Genomic DNA, 23716 nt, shown 5'->3' with positions numbered 1-23716 from the left:
TTCAGGCATACATTTGGCGCCACAGACGCAACACTGCCACTGTAGAAGTGAGATTGTCCTCTCTTTAAGTTAAAACATACATTTTTTACCCTACATAGCTATAAACTCAGCTTCAACATGCTGACAAAGGGAGCGATCGAGGTAGGTGGTGGCATTTTATGACATCCCAGAAAGCATGCAAACAAAGTGTTCCCAGCATTGAGGGAGATGGTTTTCAGACGGGGACTGTGCACTGAGTGCTGACTTGCTGCTTTGTTGAGCTAGCCACAATGCTAGCTTACGTTAGCCATCTATATCTATTTTTCATCTCTCTCAAGCTGTGTTCTACTCTTTCAACAGGCCCTAACCAAATGCTCTAATGATTTACAAAACCCCATACTTCAATTAGTGGTGAGTATGAATGGACGTGGAAGTAGCTAGCTAACGTTAGCGCGCTAACTTTAGCGAACTTAACCTGTTAGTTGGCCAAGTTAATAGGGCCAACTGTTGAAGAACGACTACTGGCATTGTCAACAATTAGCTAACTTGGACAGTATGGACATACAACATTTAAGACAAGGATATTCCCCAAGATGGTAATATCGATTTCAACCACTGCTAGATTTGTCGACATTGACCAAGATCATTTCGACCGCACTCCTGTATTCATATTCTTTCAGAACATCCGTAAAATTGATGGAGGCAGTGGACCAGCCCGCTTTCGTCTGATGATGAGTGATGGACAGCACTCAATGTCTTGTGAGTAGAACTATTCCAAATCCACTCCACCACCTGTTCAAACTACACTCAGAAATGGTTGTAGGGCAGGAGGCAGCTAACCATTACATGTGGCACATTTGTATTATTCTACATTTTTTATTTCTCCTTTCTTTAACCAGATAGGCTTTAACCAGATAGGCTAGTTAACATGTTCTTATTAGCAACTGCGACCTGGCCAAGATAAAGCAAAGCAGTGTGACACAAACAACAGAGTTACACATGGAATAAACAAACATACATTCAATAACACAATAGAGAAGTCTATTTACAGTGTGTGCAAATGAGGTAAGATAAGGGAGGTAAGGTAATAAATAGGCCATAGTGGCAAAATAATTACAATTTAGAAATTAAACACTGGAGTGATAGATGTGCAGAAGATGAATGTGCAAGTAAAGATACTGGGGTGCAAAGGAGCAAAAATAACAGTTTGGGGATGAGGTTGTTGGATGGGCTATTTACAGATGGCTATGTACAGGTGCAATGATCTGTGAGCTGCTCTGACAGCTGGTGCTTAAAGTTAGTGAGGGAGATATGAGTCTCCAGCTTCTTTTTTGCAATTCTTTCCAGTCATTGGCAGCAGAGAACTGGAAGGATAGGTGGCCAAATGAGGAATTGGCTTTGAGGGTGACCAGTGAAATATACCTACTGGAGCACGTGCTACGGGTGGGTGCTGCTATGGTGAGCAGTGAGCTGAGATAAGGCAGGGCTTTACCTAGCAAAGACTTATAGATGACCTGGAGCCAGTGAGTTTGGTGACACAAATGAAGAAAGCTAAACATACATAGCATTGCTTTGTGGTAAAGGCATCCAAAGAAAACTAACGTTTTCTGTTTAAATAATATATGCCAGTATTTTAAATTAATGCATGGTTCAAATTGTATTGGATATATAGTAAATGTCAAGGTATCAGTTTAAATTAAAGTCAAGGATATTCTTAATGGAGATGTTAGAGACCTGCCAAATGAAGCTGTTGAGAAACTGCACCCCATTTATGTAAATCCATAGTGCAATCCTGTCGTAATCTGAATTACACCAGGAGCTAGACTTCAAAGACAACAGGGTAAATCAAAAGGGGTTTTAGTCTCTTTCCACAGTCTCACCCTGAAAATATCAAGGTAAATTGCTGACAGGGGCACTTTGGTGTGTTTTGTGCTGTGGATGTGATTTATGCTGTGGATTGCCTAGGGCAAACCAGCAGTAGGTAGTCAGCATTCAGTAAAAGGAATAGAGAGCTGGAAGTCGTCAAAGAAAAAAACATTAATCAATTTCTTCCTTTTAATTTGGCATAGTTTAAGAATGATTGTGATAACATAGTCGTGAAAAAATAAGACCTATTAGGGAACATGTTTTGGGATCTAAATCTATCCTCATCACAGACTAGACTGAGCTGCAATTGGCTCTGTTCCATGTTTACTACCAAGGATCGCATGTTGTTTGTATCTGTCAGTGATGGGGGTTTAGTTGGTCGATGCATATCATCAGCTGTCATAGACAGACAGACTAACACAAGCAATGGGCGTGTGCGGTGGGTGGCCACCCTCTACTGCACTGCCGATGTTTGTGTTGGTCTGTCTTGTCTCTAACATCTCTATCCCTCCTGTAGCGTTCATGCTCTCCACCCAGCTCAACCCAATGGCTGAGGACAACCGACTAGCCCCAAACTGTATCTGTCAGCTGAAGAGGAGCGTGACCAATGTCTTAAAGGATGGACGGTATGTTGCTTCTATCTTTTGATCTTTTCATGTTTTCCTACCTACAGAATGACTAACCCTTTTCTTTCCATTTCTATTGAAAACATGGTTTATTCAAATAACTTTAATGTAGGCTAGCTGTTCATGTAGGTCCTCCTTGTTGCTGCATCATTTTTCTCCTTTCGATAGATTGGCTGAGATGCGTCACAAACTTTTAGATCTGTTAATATGGGGACACACAATGGATATGCACATACACACATATATACACACACACACTCGAAGTCGGAAGTTTACATACACCTTGGCAAAATACATTTAAAGTCAGTTTTTCACAATTCCTGACATTTAATCCTATTTTAAGAATGTGAAATGTCAATAATAGTAGAGGATGATTTATTTCAGCTTTTATTTATTTTATCACATTCCCAGTGGGTCAGAAGTTTACATACACTCAATTAGTATTTGGTAGCATTGTCTTTAAATTGGGTCAAACGTTGCGGGTAGCCTTCCACAAGCTTCCCACAATAAGTTGAGTGAATTTTGGCCCATTCCTCCTGACAGAGCTGGTGTAACTGAGTCAGGTTTCTAGACCTCCTTGCTCGCACACGCTTTTTCAGTTCTTCCCACAGCTTTTCTATATGATTGAGGTCAGGGCTTTGTGATGGCCACTCCAATACCTTTACTTTGTTGTCCTTAAGCCATTTTGCAACAACTTTGGAAATATGCTCGTAGTCATTGTCCATTTGGAAGACCCATTTGCGACCAAGCTTTAACTTCCTGACTGATGTCTTGAGATGTTGCTTCAATATATCCACATAATTCCCCCTCATGATGCCATCTATTTTGTGAAGTGCACCAGTCCCTCCTGCAGCAAAGCACCCCCACAACATGATGCTGCCACCCCCGTGCTTCATGGTTGGGATGGTGTTCTTCAGCTTGCAAGCCTCACCCTTTTTCCTCCAAACATAACGATGGTCATTATGGCCAAACAGTTCTATTTTTGTTTCATCAGACCAGAGGACATTTCTCCAAGAAGTATGTTTTTTGTCCCCATGTACAGTTGCAAACCATAGTCTAGTTTTTATGGCAGTTTTGGAGCAGTGGCTGCTTCCTTGCTGAGCGGCCTTTCTCGTTTTACTGTGGATACTTTTGTACCTGTTTTCTCCAGCATCTTCACAAGGTCCTTTGCTGTTGTCCTGGGATTGATTTGCACTTTTCGTACCAAGTATGTTCATCTCTAGGAGACAGAGCGCGTCTCCTTCCTGAGGGGCATTATGACGGCTGCGTGGTCCCATGGTGTTCATACTTGCGTACTATTGTTTGTACAGATGAACGTGGTACCTTCAGGCGTTTGGTTCACTCTTGGGAGCAATTTACAGACTTGTGGGGGTCTACAATATTTTTTCTGATGTCTTGGCTGATTTCTTTTGATTTTCCCATGATGTCAAGCAAAGAGGCACTGAGTTTGAAGGTAGGCCTCGAAATACATCCACAGGTACACCTCCAATTGACTCAAATGATGTCAACTAGCCTATCAGAAGCTTCTAAAGCCATTACATAATTTTCTGGAAATGTGTACCCTGTTTAAAGGCCCAATCAACTTAGTGTATATAAACTTCTGACCCACTGGAATTGTGATTAAGTGAAATAATCTGTCTTTACACAATTGTTGGAAAAGTGACTTGTGTTATGCACAAAGTAGTCCTATGTCCTAACCGACTTGCCAAAACTATACTTTGTTAACACGAAATTTGTGGAGTGGTTGAAAAACGAGTTTTAATGACTCCAACCTAAGTGTATGTAAACTTCTGACTTCAACTGTATATTTATGTGTTTAGTCTTTGGAATGTTATTTACGAAGCAGCTGTTAATCTGTTTTTCTTTTCAGGCGTGTTGTGGTCATACTGGACATGGAGGTGGTGAAGTCTGCTGATGAGGTGGCTGGGAAGATCGGAGAGCCCCAACCTTACGTGGAAGGTGAGTCTTCAGCCCATACTGCATTTCTAACCATCACCATATCATACGGCTTAGGGGGACAGAAGTTGAACAAATGCTTGAATCCAAACATGGATATAGCCTACCATGTTGAATGTGCAGTTTCCTTGAGTTTTGACCTTTCACTTCCTCATCTCCCTTGCAGGTCAGAGTAAAACCCCACAGTCAGCCCCCAATCCCTCAGTCCACCCCCTGCAACCCCAGAATGGAATTGATGGTATACAACTCCTGATCACTCACTTTGCTTTTAAATCTGTCTTTTCACATCATGTACCAGGAGTTGAATTGAGAGGTTGGGTCATTAATGGACTGTTTTCTCAAGATAAATTCCTGATGTTTTGCAGCTATATATATTTCTTTAAAATGATTTGGAAGGTTACAAAACATTTCAATATAGGTTATTTTCTTTCAGTTTACAGTAGATGGCAGCATTTATGCAAAATGGACAAATGTTGGTTAAAATCCTCAGATCTACTGAACATATGACCGCTGCTGTTTTTGTCAGAACGCTTAGCTAATTAACATTTGCCTCTTGGGTATATGCAGTCATCTGTAACATTATACTTATCTTACTAAGATGGTAGTTGACCCATGTGATGCTGATAAGCACAAAATATTAGCTCTATATTCTGTCTCTTTGTTGAAAATAAGCCAGTAAAATCAGTCTTAGAGAAATGCTGCTGGTGAACCATCTGTACGTCACACAGGTTATTATTTCCAGTAGTCCAGATGTGCTCGTCAGTCAGACTGTACATTTGGTTTTGAATTGGATGTGATCTGAGTATACAGTAGTATTGATGGTTTTCAGCTCTTTCGACGGTTCCCTTTTCATCAGGTAATTAGTTAAGCACTTGGTTATAAATAGTACTGAAATGAAATGGTGATCATGATGAGATGGTACGTGATGGGTAGCCTAATTATCAATAATATGCTACTGACATTGATTCCAAAATATACATGTTTTGTTATTCTACTTTAATTTAGCATGTATTTTTACTAATGCTCCCTAAATAGGTCTAAGCGAAAGTGTGCAGGTAATTAAATGAATGCTTAATTCTAAACCCATCTCTTGTGACTGAATAACCATTTCTAATACTTGCACATTACAAGTGTTTACCCAGTTATTTCATGAAAATATGCAGGGCTAAAGGAAACTTGTCTTAGTGCTAACCTACAGTATCATAAGGCATTTTGTGAACCATGACAGATGGACTCTTAGTCTACTGCTTCAGGGGCTTATATCATCTTGTGGTCCAGGTCATAGGTATTCATCCCACTAATCTGATGTCAGGGAATTGAAGTAGTGATGGTGAGCTGCATCCTCATCAGCACAGTTATTATTGTTCAGTTGTGTGGCTGTGCTGCTGGATCTGGGGGCTTAATTACTAGAAATGCGGTGGTTGGCAAAGTGGACTCTGAGCTGTAATCCACAGTGTGAGACGCACACAAATCAAATGTGCAGCTAGCGCTTGTCCGGACAGAGAAACCTCAAAGTCAGGCCTCATGCACCAATTTCCTGTGGGAAGAGCAGCTTTGGTTTGTTATTTCACACTTCTGTCTGCTTTGAGTCTGATATGTGAATCATCGTCTCTCTCACAGAAACATCTCATACTCACACAACTTAGTTGGGGAGGGGGTTGTCTCCTCTCCTACTATCCCAAACCTACCGCAATATATCCACTACTCTTCCTGATTACGTTTTTCTGTGATGCGAGACTACTTTCATGAAGTGAGATAATTACATTGATCAAGGAGTTGTGATCCAAAGAAATTAGATTTTTGAAATTCAGCCCTGATGAATTATAGATGTCTATTCTTTTGAGTTTGCCACTCCATCACTGCTCTCTATATGCACCAATAACGCCTCAGTTATCTTTTTAATTTCCCTATCTATCATAAGGCTCCATGAACAAAGGTCCCAGCAGAGCGTTTGGGGGGAAGAAGGGCATGCCTCCGTCTGCCATGCCCAGCACTCCTGGGGGATCCTCCAAAGTTGTGCCCATCGCCAGCCTCAACCCCTACCAGTCAAAGTGAGTGTGTTGATACTTTAAAGTAGTGCACTATATAGGGAATAGGGTGCCTTTTGTGATGCAACCTATCACTTTGATGACCATCTCAAACAACATGGTCTCTTGAGTCATTATAATCCTGTTGGACCATACTCTTTAGTCATATAACTGAATAATGACGGTCTGATGTGTCTGTGATTTATTCCATAGATAGTTGTTCAAGGTCTTTTCAAGGACTAGATTTCCATCCAACAACTACGTTAACATTGGTTATTTTCTGTCAGGTGGACCATCCGAGCCCGTGTCACCAACAAGAGCGGCATCCGCACCTGGAGCAACTCTCGTGGGGACGGCAAGCTGTTCTCTATGGAGATTGTGGATGAGAGTGTGAGTAAATGCTAACTAAAAGGGTTTCTCGTGTTGGATCATGTGGAGCTAGTCCGTAGCTGACTGTTGTGTGTTGATGCAGGGAGAGATCAGAGTGACTGCCTTTACCCAGGAGGTGGACAAATTCTACAGCATCATCGAGACTGGCAAGGTGAGAGGAACTGCCTCCTATTAATGATGCTTATACACCATATGTCTGTCACTGGCAGATTTTGGTGAACTGAGTAATCAATCTCAATGTGCTGAATTGGATATAATATGATATAATGATACAAATCGAAGATGAATGATTCCCTCCAAAATGAGTCACACGGCAGTAGCAACATGATCCTCTGCTTCAGATCCTCTGCCAGGCTTTATTTACTGCCTACATCAGTATTCAGCTGAAATGAATCATGTGTCCAGATCTATTTTAGATTTGAACCTTCTTTGATCCATGTCCAGGTGTTCTACATCTCCAAGGGATCCCTGAAGATCGCCAACAAGCAGTACTCATCCCTGAAGAATGACTATGAGATGACCCTGAATGGAGAGTCCACCATCATTCCCTGTGAAGACACCCAGGACGTACCCATGGTGCAGTGCAACTTTGTCTCCATCGCCGACCTGCAGGCCCGAGAAAAGGACACCATTTTGGGTAAGGTGCAGGTGTAGCAAAGGAGGAGCGAAGGGGATGGGTGGTCCAGGCAGGATTGACGGGGCATGATAACTGTCATTAATAACAGACTTAGCTTATTATTATTATTATCCTATCATAGGGATAGCTTCAATAGAGTGGTAGGGCAGCGTAGGGGAGATTGATGCGCTAGGGAGGTTGGGGTAATTCTAAGAGCAGATATAAAAGTCATTAATGACGCTGATGACAGTAATGGCCTGTGGTGCAGATTGACTTTGGGCCCTATGGCAGAGAGGAGGGAGAAAACTGGTAAAATGAGTTAGTAATAAGCTATAGTCAGCATCCCAAATGGCACTCTATTCCCTATATAGTGCACTACTTTTGATCAGGGCCTATATGGCGCCGGTCAAGAGTGGTGCACTGTGCAGGAAATAGGATGCAATTTGGAACTAATCCTAAATTGTAATGATGGTAATATAATAGACTCCTTGCAGCTTGTCGTCTAGCTGTCTAGTCATTTCTCTTCAGGACCAGCAGGCGTCGGCCCAGCCAACCTCGTGATGTTGAAGACATCTTAAGCATGCTTAAATCAGTTGTAACCTAGCAAGGACTGGACGAAAGGGTTAAGATGGCAGAGTATAGGTTGCTCCCAAATGACACCCTGTTCCCTATATAGTGCACTACGTTTGACCAGAGGGTCCTGGTCAAACGTAGTGCACTACACTCTTAACCACTAGGCTAACTGCGGCCCCATGAAAATAATTATTTAGGACGTAAAGTGATTTTCAGATCAGTTAGTCAGCAGTGTCCGACTGCAAATGAGTAGAATTCCATCTCAAACATGGCCATAGTCTACTGTGCTCATGATGTCACCTGTGTTGAAAATATGTTCAACTATCTATGGACATTTTCACATACAGTGGGGCAAAAAAGTATTTAGTCAGCCACCAATTGTGCAAGTTCTCCCACTTAAAAGATGAGAGGCCTGTAATTTTCATCATAGATACACTTCAACTATGACAGACAAAATGAGAGAGAAATCCTGAAAATCACATTGTAGGATTTTTAATGAATTTATTTACAAATTGTGGTGGAAAATAAGTATTTGGTCACCTACAAACAAGCAAGATTTCTGGCTCTCACAGACCTGTAACTTTGTCTTTAAGAGGCTCCTCTGTCCTCCACTCGTTACCTGTATTAATGGCACCTGTTTGAACTTGTTATCAGTATAAAAGACACCTGTCCACAACCTCAGTCACACTCCAAACTCCACTATGGCCAAGACCAAAGAGCTGTCAAAGGACACCAGAAACAAAATTGTAGACCTGCACCAGGCTGGGAAGACTGAATCTGCAATAGGTAAGCAGCTTGTTTTGAAGAAATCAACTGTGGGAGCAATTATTAGGAAATGGAAGACATACAAGACCACTGATAATCTCCCTCGATCTGGGGCTCCATGCAAGATCTCACCCCGTGGGGTCAAAAGCATCACAAGAACGGTGAGCAAAGAACGGTGAGCAAAACCTCCTTCCATCAGCAAGGGCATTGAAGATGAAACGTGGCTGGGTCTTTCAGCATGACAATGATCCCAAACACACCGCCCGGGGAACGAAGGAGTGGCTTCGTAAGAAGCATTTCAAGGTCCTGGAGTGGCCTAGCCAGTCTCCAGATCTCAACCCCATAGAAAACCTTTGGAGGGAGTTGAAAGTCCGTGTTGCCCAGCAACAGCCCCAAAACATCACTGATCTGGAGGAATGGGCCAAAATACCAGCAACAGTGTGTGAAAACCTTGGGAAGACTTACAGAAAACGTTTGACCTCTGTCATTGCCAACAAAGGGTATATAACAAAGTATTGCGATAAACTTTTGTTATTGACCAAATACTTATTTTCCACCATAATTTGCTAATAAATTCATTAAAAATCCTACAATGTGATTTTCTGGATTTTTTTCCTTCTCATTTTGTCTGTCATAGTTGAAGTGTACCTGATGAAAATTACAGGCCTCATCTTTTTAAGTGGGAGAACATGCACAATTGGTGGCTGACTAAATACTTTTTTGCCCCACTGTACATATTATAAATATTGATCACATGTCTGGTTCTCCACGGTAATGAGTCAGAGTCGACTGTGCTAATGACGTGATTGTGTTTTTTTCCAGATGTGATTGGAGTGTGCAAGAGCGTGTCCGACGTGACCCGCCTCAACACCAAGAACAACCGCGAGGTCTCCAAGAGGACGCTCAACCTGATGGACCAGTCTGGTAAACTGGTGGAGGTCACCCTGTGGGGAGAGGAGGTGAGGACTGGGGGACAGACACTAGCGCAGCCATAGATGGTCTATATGCGTCTGGACACAATGGGACAGTCCTGCTGGATAAAGAGAGGATGAAAGTCACTTTCTCTCATGCTGGTGACATGCTGTAGCACCTTCATTGTGTGCTGTACACACCTGCATTACGTTTGTGTCCCTGTGTCTTGTCAGCCAGAGCCCCAGGTAGGGCTACAGTACACCTTTCCTAATTGAAAAAGTGTTGTGAGCCGTGTGCCTCCCTGTGTTTGGAAATGTCTGTTAAGCAGTTTGAAGAGGGAGAGGAGATTTGAGCACTGGGCTCTCTCTCTGTCTCTCTCTGTGTGTGTTTTAATAGAAGCTGATGTGGTTGAAGTCACTGAGAATATACCCTGTCACAGTGTGATGAAGGAACCCAACTCCTGCAGTTGATTTTATACGTGGCTCAGTGGGGCAATGCTTAGTTTGCCACAATTCTTTCATTCTAACAAGCTACAGCACACTGTTCCCTCTTTGTTCTGCAGATATCCCCTATCCGGGGGCACTGGCAGAGGTACACAACATGTATAGTTTATGAAGAACAATAAGCTTTAGTAAATACACAATTGCAAGAATATTTTTTCACTTAATTTTTCTCCCCCGGTGCTGATACACTACATACCCAAACATATGTGAGCACCTGCTTGTCGAACATCTCATTCCAAAATCATGGGCATTAATATGGACTTGGTCCCCCCCTGTGCTGATATAAAAGCCTCCACTCTTGTGGGAAGGCTTTCCACTAGATGTTGGAACATTGCTAGAACATAATGGCCCAGAACATTATTCCTCCTCCAAACTTTACAGTTGGCACTATTTATTGGGGCTGGTAGCGTTCTCCTAGTATCCGCCAAATACAGATTAGTCTGTCGGACTGCCAGATGGTGAAGCGTGATTCATCACTCCAGAGATTATATTTCCATTACTCCCGAGTTCAATGGCTTTACACCACTCCAGCCAACGCTTGGCATTGGGCATGGTGATCTTAGGCTTGTGTGCAGCTGCTTGGCCATGGAAACCCATTTCATTAAGCTTCTGACGAACAGTTATTGTGCTGACGTTGCTTCCAGAGGCAGTTTGGAACTCGATAGTGAGTGTTGCAAGTGAGGAGAGACGATTTATACGCACTACTCTCTTCAGCACTCGGTGGTTCTGTTCTGTGAGCTTCTATGGCTTACCACTTCGCGCCTGAGCTGTTGTTGCTCCTAGATGTTTCCGCTTCACAATAACAGCATTTACAGTTGACTGGGGCAGCTCTAGCAGGACTGAAATTTGGCGAACTGACTCGTTGGAAAGGTGGCATTGAGCTCTTCAGTACGGCCATTCTACTGCCAATGTTTGTCTATGGAGATTGCATGGCTGTGTGCTCGAGTTTATACACCAGTCAGAAATGGGTGTGGCTGAAATAGCCGACTCCACTAAATTGTGTAGTTTTGCACATAAAGTGTATATCATTGGTATCCTCAGTCAACCTACCTGTTCTATTTGCAGGCAGAGACCTTTGATGGCTCTGGGCAGCCCATCCTGGCCATCAAAGGGGCCAAACTGTCGGACTATGGGGGCAGATCTCTATCTGCTTCGTTCAGCAGCACCGTCATGGTCAACCCCGACATCCCTGAGGCATACAAGCTGCGGGGCTGGTAAGTGTCTGTCTCATCTCGACCCAAATAGCTTTAGGTTCTAACAGCCTCTGTGACTGTGTTATACAAGAACAACCTGGGTATGTATGGAGCCACTATTGGGTCATATTTTGGTTTTAAAAGACCTGGAACGAATCTCTCACATCATCTGCTCCACTGTTGAGAGAATTCTAAAGGAATTTGAATGTTAAATATCAGATCCCACAAACCCTGAGAGGGGTGCGTGCTCTGGCTTGTATCATCTAGATTAGCCTACCTCCGTTAGTTAAGATGTGGGGGGGTTACTTCAATGAAGCTTTACATATGATTGCAAATCATTCTTAAACTGTGGAAAATGCCTTTTTCTACTTATCTGCCCTTCAAAAGAAGCCACAAATGACATGTGCACAAATTTGTCCTTGATTGTGGTGATGGGAGCGTTTGTTTTGATCACATTGACGGGGCAGAACATAAACATTTTATTTCATATCAATGTCAATAACTAAATTCAAAAGATATTTGGAAGTAACCCTAAAGCCTGTATTTGTAGCCAATCTGTAAATGGCACACCCAACTACCTCATCCCCATATTATTACTTACCCTCTTGCTCTTTTGTACCCCAGTATCTCTACTTGCACATCATCATATGCACATCTATCACCCCAGTATTAATGCTAAATTGTAATACTTTTGCCTCCATGGCCTATTTATTGCCTTACCTCTCTACTCTTCCTCATTTGCACACACTGTACATATATTTATCTTTTCTATTGTGTTATTGACTGTACATTTGTTTGTAACTTTTGTCACACTGCTTTGCTTTATCTTGGCCAGGTCGCAGTTGTAAATGAACTTGTTCTCAACTGGCCTACCTGGTTAAATAATGGTCAAATAAAACAATTTTGTAGTGAAACCTAAAGCCTATATTTTATTGGAACAAATATATAGGTCCAAGTCGAATTTTTTATGTGAGAGTGGTTATTTAGGGAAAGGGGTAGTTGGTAGCACATCCACATGCAGTGGTTTAAGATGGCAGACACTATCACAGAGGAACAGGCCCCTCCTGTGTTATCCCTTGAAAACGCCCTATTGGCTGCTCCAGCAAAGCAATGGGAAAACTGTTACTATGACTCATGCATTCATATTTTCTTTGCGTTCTCTTGAGAATTCTCATTATTCATTACTTAAATAATGTTATTCACTGTGTACCATATTCCCAAATAAATACTCCGCTTTTCCAATCCCATATCTAGTTGGGAAGCTAGGCAGCAGTTTAGTTAAGTTGATATCAAAGCAGTGTCTTGTCAATGGCCGGCTAGAAGCATAAAATTGGGATCTTGTAATTCAATGGGTAGAAGCAGGGTTGGAAAGGCAGTCGGCTAGATGTGAATGGATGGAGGAGGCACGGTGATCACAGGGATCGGTGTCCCTTCCACGGGATGGTTGAGCTAATGTAGGCTAATGCGATTAGCATCAGGTTGTAAGTAACAAGAGAATTTCCTAGGACATAGACATATCTGATAATGGCAGAAAGCTTACATTCTTGTTAATCTAACTGCACTGTTTTAAAGTAGCTATTACAGTGAAAGAATACCATGCTATTGTTTAAGGAGAGTGCACAGTTATGAACATAAGTTATTAAGGGACAGCCATTGCTCCTATTTAACCGTCACCTCAGCTCTCTGGCACCATGATTGATCTGTCCCTCCTTCAACATCCTCTTCTCCCACTCCTCCTCTCCCACTCCACTCTGACAACAGACCATGCCTGGCCCCCAGTCAGACAATTGAAGGAAAAATGTCTCAAAAGTGGAGATTCAATCGATTCTCACCCAAGGTGCTATTTTATTTACCTTCCAACAGCAACACCGGCCACACACTCCCCAGGGAAATAAGATGAAAGGAGGCTGAGGAATGAAATGGAAGGAGACCCAATAACAATTTCAATTTATATTTTGGCACGTCCTGTGCGTCTTGACATGCTCAAATTCCACTTCCCTGTGCCTTGGAAAAAAAGGTTGGGCCGCTGTAATTATTTTTGAGCGGATCAGAAGCCTTGATCTGCATAATGAGAGCAGTGAAATGTGACTACATAGCGGGAGGGAGAGAGGGGTGGCAAGTCAACAAAATATGCTCATATCTGCCACTTCATTGGGTGTCTGGGTTGTGGTGATTTCTGATTACAGCTTTATCTCTCCCTCACAACTACCCTTTGAAAGGTTGTTGTCAAGTCACTGGATCTGACGTTTCTTGGAAACGGTTTTGGTATTATTAGTTTTTTTCAGTATGATAAACACCCTGTCCTATAAACATTTAATGGACTGAGCTATAGAGAATTGTTACTAGTTGGGTATTTGAATGATATTTGGCCATTTCAGAGGTCATTCCCCAAACATAATGTGGTATTACATGCTTCCTATTCAAGAGAATTCTCTACCATTTGTCTAAGTGGAAACCATTTAGCTTGTTTACCAATATGGCATTGGATAATGATGTGGATGTAGTGGAGCGTCTTTGCGAGAATCTCCCATGTTTCCGCCTGCTCACTTCAACAACGCAGGTGTTCCACTTCCTGCCCTCTGAGCTGTGTGAGCTTCCTTCATTTTCTCTGATGTCTCAAATGTCACTCTATTACCTACAGTGGGGCAAAAAAGTATGTAGTCAGCCACCAATTGTGCAAGTTCTCCCACTTAAAAAGATGAGAAGCCTGTAATTTTCATCATAGGTACACTTCAACTATGACAGACAAAATGAGAGAACAAATCCAGAAAATCACATTGTAGGATTTTTTATGCATTTATTTGCAAATTATGGTGGAAAATAAGTATTTGGTCACCTACAAACAAGCAAGATTTCTGGCTCTCACAGACCTGTAACTTCTTCTTTAAGAGGCACAATTGGTGGCTGACTAAATACTTTTTTGCCCCACTGTATATAGTGTACTACTTTTGACCAGAACATGTAGTAGTGTACTACAAAGGGAATAGGGTTTCATTTGGGACGCAGACACGCCAGTACGCCAGTCACTTGTCACATGGACAGCCAGCGATAACGAACCTAAGTGTTTTGTTTTCCAGTGCAACGCCTAGCTGCTGTGGGATGATGCATGTCCTCAAGGACAAGTGGGCTCCTGTTGGTTTGCAGGCATCCATCAGTTAGGCCCGGTGAACAGTTCAGAGGATGTTGATATGAGTTTTGACCTCAGCCATTAGTCTCTGACTAATGGCAGTGACCCAACCCGAACATGAGGCTACATGATATATTATTTTTGGACGATATTATACTGAACAAAAAAATATATGCAACATGTAAAGTGTTGGTCCCATTTTTAATGATCTGAAATAAAAGATCCCCAACATTTTCACACAGCTTATTTTGCTCAAATTATGTGCACAACTTTGTTTACATCCCTGTTAGTGAGCATTTCTCCTTTGCCAAGATGATCTATCCCGCTGACAGGTGTGGTACATCAAGAAGCTGATTAAACAGCATGATTATTACACAAGTGCACCTTGTCCTGGGGACAATAAAAGGCCACTCTAAAATGTGCAGTTTTGTCACAACGCAATGCCACAGATGTCTCAAGTTTTGAGGGAGTGTGAAATTGGCATGTTGACTACAGGAATGTCCATCAGAGCTGTTGCCAGAGAATTGAAAATAAGCTGCCTCCAACATCGTTTTAGAGAATTTGGCAGTACATCCAACCGGCCTCAACCACGCCAGCCCAAGACATCCACATCCAGCTTCTTCACCTGCGGGATCTTCTGAGGGGGGGTCTAATAAAGCCCTTATGTGAGGAAAAACTCAATCTGATTGGTTGGGCCTGGCTCTCAAGTGGGTGGGCCTTTGCCCACCCATGGCTGCACCCCTGCCCAGTCATATGAAATCAATAGATTAGGACCTATTTCATTTCTTTAAATTGATTTCCTTCTATGAACTGTAACTCAGTAAAATCGTTGCAATTTTATTTTTTTGTTCAGTGTATGTCAATTGATCTAAAGTATTATATTTTACTTTACTTTTTTTTATACTGTAGGTAGAGTTAGCTACCGCAAGTCTGCTGTGCCTGCACCAAAACTCCTGTATTTTTCCTTCATAGTTTGTGCATCTTCTTTTTAAATAGTGAGCCAACATGTTTTCAGCACTTTTATTTTGCTGACTGATCAAAACTAAACTATAACTAATTTTATCATGCTGTCTTGTCTCTCTGCAGCAGACATATAATGAGCAATATATTTGAGACCTCAAATCGCAATAAAATCCAAGTGTTGAATCGCAATATCGAATCGTGAGAATCGCAATACATATCCCTGGCATCGCAATACATATCCCTGGCATCGCAATACATATCCCTGGCAATTCCCAGCCCTACATGATGGTTTGCTGTCTAAGGATGGAATAGACTCAAATATGAAGTAAAATGTTGTATTGAGAACCATGTATTTTTGCTTTTCAAGTAATACGGAGCAATATGTTGACTAAAACTAGGTTAGTAGTGAATGATTTAGTGATTTTAGGCCTAGCACATCAGTGCTTGTTGAATACTTTCAGTATTCTGGGAGAGAAGGATGTTGATCATCAGTGAGCCATGCTTTCAGCAGTTTGCATCCCAAATTTCCCCCTGTTTCATATATAGTGGATTCAGGTTTCAATTTGGGGTGCTTCAGATCTGTCCACAAATGAAGAGGCCTTTTTTATGTGAACATTTTCATCTTGCAAGCATTGAAAACCCAGTGCTTTTTACAACTGAAGAACAAAGGCAAACTCTGAGCCTTTTGTCAGAGCTAAGCTCTTGAAAACATTCTTTTGCAAAGTGTAGGTGTCTTAATTTGATCATTTTTGCTGCAAACTGTTATCTGTATCTATCTATCCCACCCTGGGTAAGATGTTGACTGAAACCCATGCAGTGGATCAGTGGTTCTGCTCAGCCTATCCCTATGTGTGCTGGACTGAATTTAAAAAAAATAACTGCCACTCTCCCTTTTTTAATGTCAGACTAATTCATCTTATAGAGAGAAACTGTTTTAATTTCCTCAAACAAGAATGCCACACTACGCAGCAATTATCTTGAGCCTTGATTTGGTTCTGAGCTCCATAATTATATATATATATGATTCCCTTGTCTTTGAAATAGACTTTACAGATTGCCATGAAATCTGTGTTCTTTTTTGGGGAGAATTGGGAAGATGAACTATTGTGCATGAAAGAAACGTCTTTATAAACAGCATCGAATGTGATTCCTGTGGTGCTCCAGTAATTTAGGGCACTGTCTTAGCCCCACTCTATTGCATAATTTAAATGCTTAAAGATTAATTTAGCTAGATTAATTAAAGTGTTCCTTACTCAACTGGTGCTGTTTTTTTCCTCTGCTTTTTGCAACTTTGGTGCATGCTCATTTAGTGCCCTCATTATTTAGGCATTTAAATGATTCATAACGATAATTTTATTTACCTTATCATAAACCACATCTACTTAATTATAGCTTAGTCTAGTCAATTACCCTGCTCTTCCCCAGTATCAAGTAACACCCTGAAAATGCCTTGACTGCTCAGTTGCTATTTGGGAGGATTTAGATAAAATAAAAATCTAATCTAATTTGTTTCATAAGCAGACGTGAAATGTTTCCCTACTGAGCCGTCCGGTGCATACCGTAGCAGCCTTTGTCCATTAGATGGCATCACAGGCTACACAGACACATCTAGAGTGGCTCCTTCTCTCCTCTCCCCCTTCCCTCTCTTCTCTCCCCTATCTGTCTGGACAACTGTGTCTCTGTCTGTGTCTCTGTCTGTCACTCCATCTTGTCATTCTTCCTCTTGTTCCTTTCGTCTTGTTGTCCTATTGCCATTGCTCACTTAGTGATACTTGGCTACTCTCACTCTTTCTGTTCTGTGTTTTCCTGCAGTCACTGAGTCATCTGATCTCCCTTACACACTACAGACAGACAAGATGTGTCCCAAATGGCACCTTATTCCTTTTATAGTGCACTACTTTTGACCGGAGTCCTATGGGTCATGGTCAAAAGTAGTGCACTATATAGGGAAATGGGTGCCATTTGGGATGTGGAAATCCTGCTAATCTTGCTAGTAGAGCTGCTCAGCTCACAGCAAAAATATATTTGTCCTTTTCATCAATTAATAAAATAGCATCAACTTTTTGAGTGCGGACCCTCTACTAATGAAACAGCGCACCAGTTAGTGATTTCAAGAACCTTTTGATTGCCCTCCTCTCCTCTGCTCACACACTAGAAGTGTGCTGTTGCTGTTCAGTCGTTCTGCCTAGCTTGTGTTCAGTGCTCCAACATAACGATTCATATTTTTGATTTTAAACAAGTAGTTTAACTCTGTGGCTATGCTACTTGGTCTCTCCTCTTTTTCTCTTGTTGTCATTAGTTTGTCCCAGCATTGCAGTGGTGAAAAATACTTTAAAGTACTACTTAAGTAGTTTTTTGTGTTATCTGTACTTTACTATTTATATTTTTGACATCTTTTACTCTTACATTCCTAAAGAAAATAATGTACTTTTTACTCCATACATTTTACCTGACACCCAAAAGTACATTTTGAATGCCTAGCAGGACAGGATGCCCCTGGCTAGCCATACATAAAAAATGGTGCCGTCGGCTTGCTTAAAAGAAGGAATTTGAAATAATTTATACTTAAGTATATTTCAGCAATCACTTTTACTTTTGATACTTTAAGTATATTTAGAACCAAATACTTTTAGACTTTTACTCAATTAGTGTTTTACTGGGTGACTCACCTTAATAGAAAGTCACTCAAATAAAAGTACATATACTTTTCCTCAAGTATGACAATTGTGTACTTTTTTGCACCACTGCAGCTTAGTTCCCTCCTGGTGAAAGCTTAATCTCTCCTTTTTGTGAAATGAAAAACAGTCTTGTGATTCAGACCATTTGTTATGTTGGAATAGAATACATGGTCATATTTACAACCCTGTTCCCATTGGTAATTACCTCCATGTACTGCGTCATTCAACTTCACAACTACAGAGAGTGAATGCTTGAGCAGACCTCATGGATAACTAATCATACCTGCTGTATGTTTTCCGCCAGTCAGAGACACGTCATGAGAGCCATAGCTGGAGACAGGGAAGGAACCGTGCTTACAGAAGGGTTCCTGTCATGCATAGCTGCTCTTTCACCTTCCCTCTGTCACATGCTCTATGTCATGTCTCCCTGCCGTCCTGTCCTTGGCCGTATGGCTCGTTGTGACGTGTGACGGGGTGCCATGCTATGCACATGAATCTGTTCTTTCCCTTTTCTTCTTCTTGTTGTCGTCTCTCTTCGTTGGTTAGACTCACTTCATCTACTCTCTGCGCATTTCCCTGCCTGCCTGTCGGTCCACTGTTGTACATCTTCTGTCAGCTCCAATTTGTCCTGATTTTAGTTTCCATCAAACCCACTGACTTACTATACCCTGCCTGTTGTAGCGGTTTCCTACAGAACAATCTTCTGTTTGTCTTCCTTTACAGTCTGCGTTACATAGTCTCCTGGGTACCTTGCTTAGCATTTTGTTCATTATTTGTTACTCTGTCAAAAATAACATCTTGAAATCAATCAGATATACGTTAATGATCATCAGCTTACCTACCAGGAGTTTGGATTAGAAAACGCCATAAATATTTAATTCCTTTAATTCTGTTCCAGCCTATTTCTCTTGGTAAAACACCAGCAGCGTCATGAAAGGAGTTGTTGTTAATCAGAAACAAGTATTTTCAGGTGGATTTCAGAACTAGGTTGATGTTGTTTTTAATGCATCAACAGCCAGGTGTCAGGCCCCCTATCAGTACGAACACCAGTAGAATTATAACAAAGCAGGAATGGTAGTACAGAGATGAGGGAATAGGTGCCACAGGAAAGAATTGCACACATTTTTCGGTGGTTGGGTGGGAGAGGAAATTGGCAGAGGCCATAGTGGCCGGGCCACATGCTTGCAGGCCATTAATGGGGATATTTTCAATTAGTCATGCTTCCAAGAGCAAGTCCCGCTCACTGTATTTACAGCCCCTGTCCCCTCACCCCCCACAATGCTACACAATACCTCCTAGCAATAGATTACTCAGCTCTATTGATCTCTTGCACAATTCCAACCTGAGTGTTTTTTTATTTCTTTATTTTTCCCTTTCCCCTGCTCTCCTCCCCCTGTTCTCCATCCCTCTCTTCTCTCTCCTTCTCCCTTGTATTGTGTGAATCACCTGGAGGTAACGCTGAGTGAAAATTGGTTTCTGATTCCCCCATCACTGCTGTTGATTCATTTCACAGCCACTCTCTCTGCCACTCAGCCTGGTTTGCCCTCAGCACAGACTATATTTGCGTCCCAAATGGCACCATATTCCTTATTTAGTGCACTATATAGGGAATAGGGTGCCCTTTTTAGGATGCAACCTAGCTCAGCTTTGTCAAACAGGCATGGCTATGTTGGCCAGGATGTGTTTTGTTAAAATAGTACTAGACAACAGACAATTCACTAGGCTACGAGACGGTGGTCTACTAGGCATTAGGCTACGAGACGGTGGTCTATGAGGCACTAGGCTACGAGACGGTGGTCTACGAGGCACTAGGCTACGAGACGGTGGTCTACGAGGCACTAGGTTACGAGACGGTGGTCTACGAGGCACTAGGCTACGAGACGGTGGCCTACGAGGCACTAGGCTACGAGACGGTGGCCTACGAGGCACTAGGCTACGAGAAGGTGGCCTACGAGGCACTAGGCTACGACGGTGGCCTACGAAGGTGGACGGTGGCCTACGAGGCACTAGGCTACGAGACGGTGGCCTACGAGGCACTAGGCTACGAGACGGTGGCCTACGAGGCACTAGGCTACGAGACGGTGGCCTACGAGGCACTAGGCTACGAGACGGTGGCCTACGAGGCACTAGGCTACGAGACGGTGGCCTACGAGGCACTAGGCTACGAGACGGTGGCCTACGAGGCACTAGGCCGAGACGGTGGCCTACGAGGCACTAGGCTACGAGACGGTGGCCTACGAGGCACTAGGCTACGAGACGGTGGCCTACGAGGCACTAGGCTACGAGACGGTGGCCTACGAGGCACTAGGCTACGAGACGGTGGCCTACGAGGCACTAGGCTACGAGACGGTGGCCTACGAGGCACTAGGCTACGAGACGGTGGCCTACGAGGCACTAGGCTACGAGACGGTGGCCTACGAGGCTACGAGACGGTGGCCTACGAGGCTACGAGACGGTGGCCTACGAGGCTACGAGACGGTGGCCTACGAGACGGTGGCCTACGAGGCTAGGCGAGACGGTGGCCTACGAGGCTAGGCTACGAGACGGTGGCCTACGAGGCTACGAGACGGTGGCCTACGAGGCTACGAGACGGTGGCCTACGAGGCTAGGCGAGACGGTGGCCTACGAGGCTAGGCTACGAGACGGTGGCCTACGAGGCACTAGGCTACGAGACGGTGGCCTACGAGGCGAGGCTACGAGACGGTGGCTAGGCTACGACGGTGGGCTACGAGACGGTGGACGGTGGCGGTGGCCTACGAGGCTACGAGACGGTGGCCTACGAGGCACGAGGCTACGAGACGGTGGCCTACGAGGCTAGGCTACGAGACGGTGGCCTACGAGGCACGAGGCTACGAGACGGTGGCCTACGAGGCTACGAGACGGTGGCCTACGAGGCTACGAGACGGTGGCCTACGAGGCACTAGGCTACGAGACGGTGGCTACGAGGCACAGGCTACGAGACGAGACGGTGGCCTACGAGGCTACGAGACGGTGGCCTACGAGGCTAGGCTACGAGACGGTGGTGGCCTACGAGGCGGTGGCCTACGAGGCTACGAGACGGTGGCCTACGAGGAGGCTACGAGACGGTGGCCTACGAGGCTAGGCTACGAGACGGTGGCCTACGAGGCTACGAGACGGTGGCCTACGAGGCTACGAGACGGTGGCTACGAGACGGTGGCCTACGAGGCTAGGCTACGAGACGGGTGGCCTACGAGGCTACGAGACGGTGGCCTACGAGGCTACGAGACGGTGGCCTACGAGGCACGAGGCTACGAGACGGTGGCCTACGAGGCTACGAGACGGTGGCCTACGAGGCTACGAGACGGTGGCCTACGAGGCTACGAGACGGTGGCCTACGAGGCTACGAGACGGTGGCCTACGAGGCTACGAGACGGTGGCCTACGAGGCTACGAGACGGTGGCCTACGAGGCTACGAGACGGTGGCCTACGAGGCTACGAGACGGTGGCCTACGAGACGGTGGCCTACGAGGCTACGAGACGGTGGCCTACGAGGCTACGAGACGGTGGCCTACGAGACGGTGGCCTACGAGGCTACGAGACGGTGGCCTACGAGACGGTGGCCTACGAGGCTACGAGACGGTGGCCTACGAGGCTACGAGACGGTGGCCTACGAGGCTACGAGACGGTGGCCTACGAGGCTACGAGACGGTGGCCACGAGACGGTGGCCTACGAGGCGGTGGCGAGACGGTGACGAGGCCTACGAGGACGGTGGCCTACGAGGCTACGAGACGGTGGCCTACGAGGCTACGAGACGGTGGCCTACGAGGCTACGAGACGGTGGCCTACCTAGGCTACGAGACGGTGGCCTACGAGGAGGCTACGAGACGGTGGCCTACGAGGCTACGAGACGGTGGCCTACGAGGCTACGAGACGGTGGCCTACGAGGCTACGAGACGGTGGCCTACGAGGCTACGAGACGGTGGCCTACGAGGCTACGAGACGGTGGCCTACGAGGCTACGAGACGGTGGCCTACGAGGCTACGAGACGGTGGCCTACGAGGCTACGAGACGGTGGCCTACGAGACGGTGGCCTACGAGGCTACGAGACGGTGGTACGAGGCACTAGGACGAGACGGTGGCCTACGACGAGACGGTGGCGAGGCTACGAGACGGTGGCCCTACGAGGCTACGAGGACGAGACGGTGGCCTACGAGGACGGTGGCGAGGCTACGAGACGGTGGCCTACGAGGCTAGGCTACGAGACGGTGGCCTACGAGGCGAGACGGTGGCCTACGAGGCTACGAGACGGTGGCCTACGAGGCTACGAGACGGTGGCCTACGAGGCTACGAGACGGTGGCCTACGAGGCTACGAGACGGTGGCCTACGAGGCTACGAGACGGTGGCCTACGAGGCTACGAGACGGTGGGCTACGAGGTGGCCTACGAGGCACTAGGCTACGAGACGGTGGCCTACGAGGCTACGAGACGGTGGCCTACGAGGCTACGAGACGGTGGCCTACGAGGCTACTAGGCTACGAGACGGTGGCCTACGAGGCACTAGGCTACGAGGCACTAGGCTACGAGACGGTGGCCTACGAGGCACTAGGCTGGCCTACGAGACGGACGGTGGCCTACGAGGCACTAGGCACGAGACGGTGGCCTACGAGGCACTAGGCCTGGCCTACGAGGCACTAGGCTACGAGACGGTAGGCCTACGAGGCACTAGGCTACGAGACGGTAGGCCACGAGGCACTAGGCTACGAGACGGTAGGCCTACGAGGCACTAGGCTACGAGACGGTAGGCCTACGAGGCACTAGGCTACGAGACGGTAGGCCTACGAGGCACTAGGCTACGAGACGGTAGGCCTACGAGGCACTAGGCTACGAGACGGTAGGCTACGAGGCACTAGGCTACGAGACGGTAGGCTACGAGACGGTGGCCTACGAGGCGGTAGGCTACGAGACGGTGGCCTACGAGGCGGTAGGCTACGAGACGGTGGCCTACGAGGCACTAGGCTACGAGACGGTGGTCTACGAGGCACCTCTATGTATTACACTTGACTTCTTTTGTCTTTTCTATTGAGATTGATGGGGTTGTTTCTGCAGTGACATGTTGACTAAAGGTGTATGTGTTTAACTGTGTCCATCCAGGTATGACAAGGAGGGCCACTCTATGGATGGCCAGTCTCTGACGGATGCGAGGACAGGTGGAGGAGGAGGGAACACCAACTGGAAGACCCTGGCAGACATCAAGACGGAGCACCTTGGACACGGAGACAAGGTTTTTTGCGGACGCACACACCAGCACACGCTCACACTAACATACTTTGTTGTAGACAAACATGTACATCAGTCTAAAATGTATTTTTTCTTGACTTGATTCAAAGCAAGAATATTCAAGGACAAACTGAAAGACAATATCGATTACAAGCGATATCTTCTTTGAAGGTGGGAAGTAGACCAACCTGCATTGTGGATCCAACACACAGCAGCATCTCTATCTCAGTCACCATGAAACACTGGAACCTTGTCACTTCATCCTGTCTTTCCAAGGATTCTCTTTTCTTGGTTACGATTCAT

General features: G+C 45.0%; 1 protein-coding gene across 2 annotated transcripts in view; it reads left to right on the top strand.

Annotated features, from left to right (window-relative positions):
- Positions 1 to 23716, top strand: part of LOC115136738 (replication protein A 70 kDa DNA-binding subunit-like) — a 40364-nt gene continuing 16648 nt past the window's right edge. The window contains exons 1-13 of one of the 2 annotated variants that reach the window (XM_029672481.2): positions 1 to 141; positions 340 to 390; positions 660 to 738; positions 2363 to 2471; positions 4342 to 4430; positions 4594 to 4665; positions 6349 to 6478; positions 6742 to 6844; positions 6927 to 6995; positions 7289 to 7481; positions 9621 to 9757; positions 11279 to 11427; positions 23288 to 23417. In XM_029672481.2, the coding sequence (XP_029528341.1) occupies positions 118 to 141; positions 340 to 390; positions 660 to 738; positions 2363 to 2471; positions 4342 to 4430; positions 4594 to 4665; positions 6349 to 6478; positions 6742 to 6844; positions 6927 to 6995; positions 7289 to 7481; positions 9621 to 9757; positions 11279 to 11427; positions 23288 to 23417 (1335 nt within the window). In that variant the 5' untranslated portion in view covers positions 1 to 117. The remainder of the gene's footprint in view (positions 142 to 339; positions 391 to 659; positions 739 to 2362; positions 2472 to 4341; positions 4431 to 4593; positions 4666 to 6348; positions 6479 to 6741; positions 6845 to 6926; positions 6996 to 7288; positions 7482 to 9620; positions 9758 to 11278; positions 11428 to 23287; positions 23418 to 23716) is intronic. The other variant, XM_029672482.2, reaches the window with a different exon arrangement.

This window comes from Oncorhynchus nerka, linkage group LG11 (assembly GCF_034236695.1).
Source record: "Oncorhynchus nerka isolate Pitt River linkage group LG11, Oner_Uvic_2.0, whole genome shotgun sequence".
Lineage (NCBI taxonomy): Eukaryota > Metazoa > Chordata > Actinopteri > Salmoniformes > Salmonidae > Oncorhynchus > Oncorhynchus nerka.
This window is presented reverse-complemented; position numbering and strand designations above follow the sequence as displayed.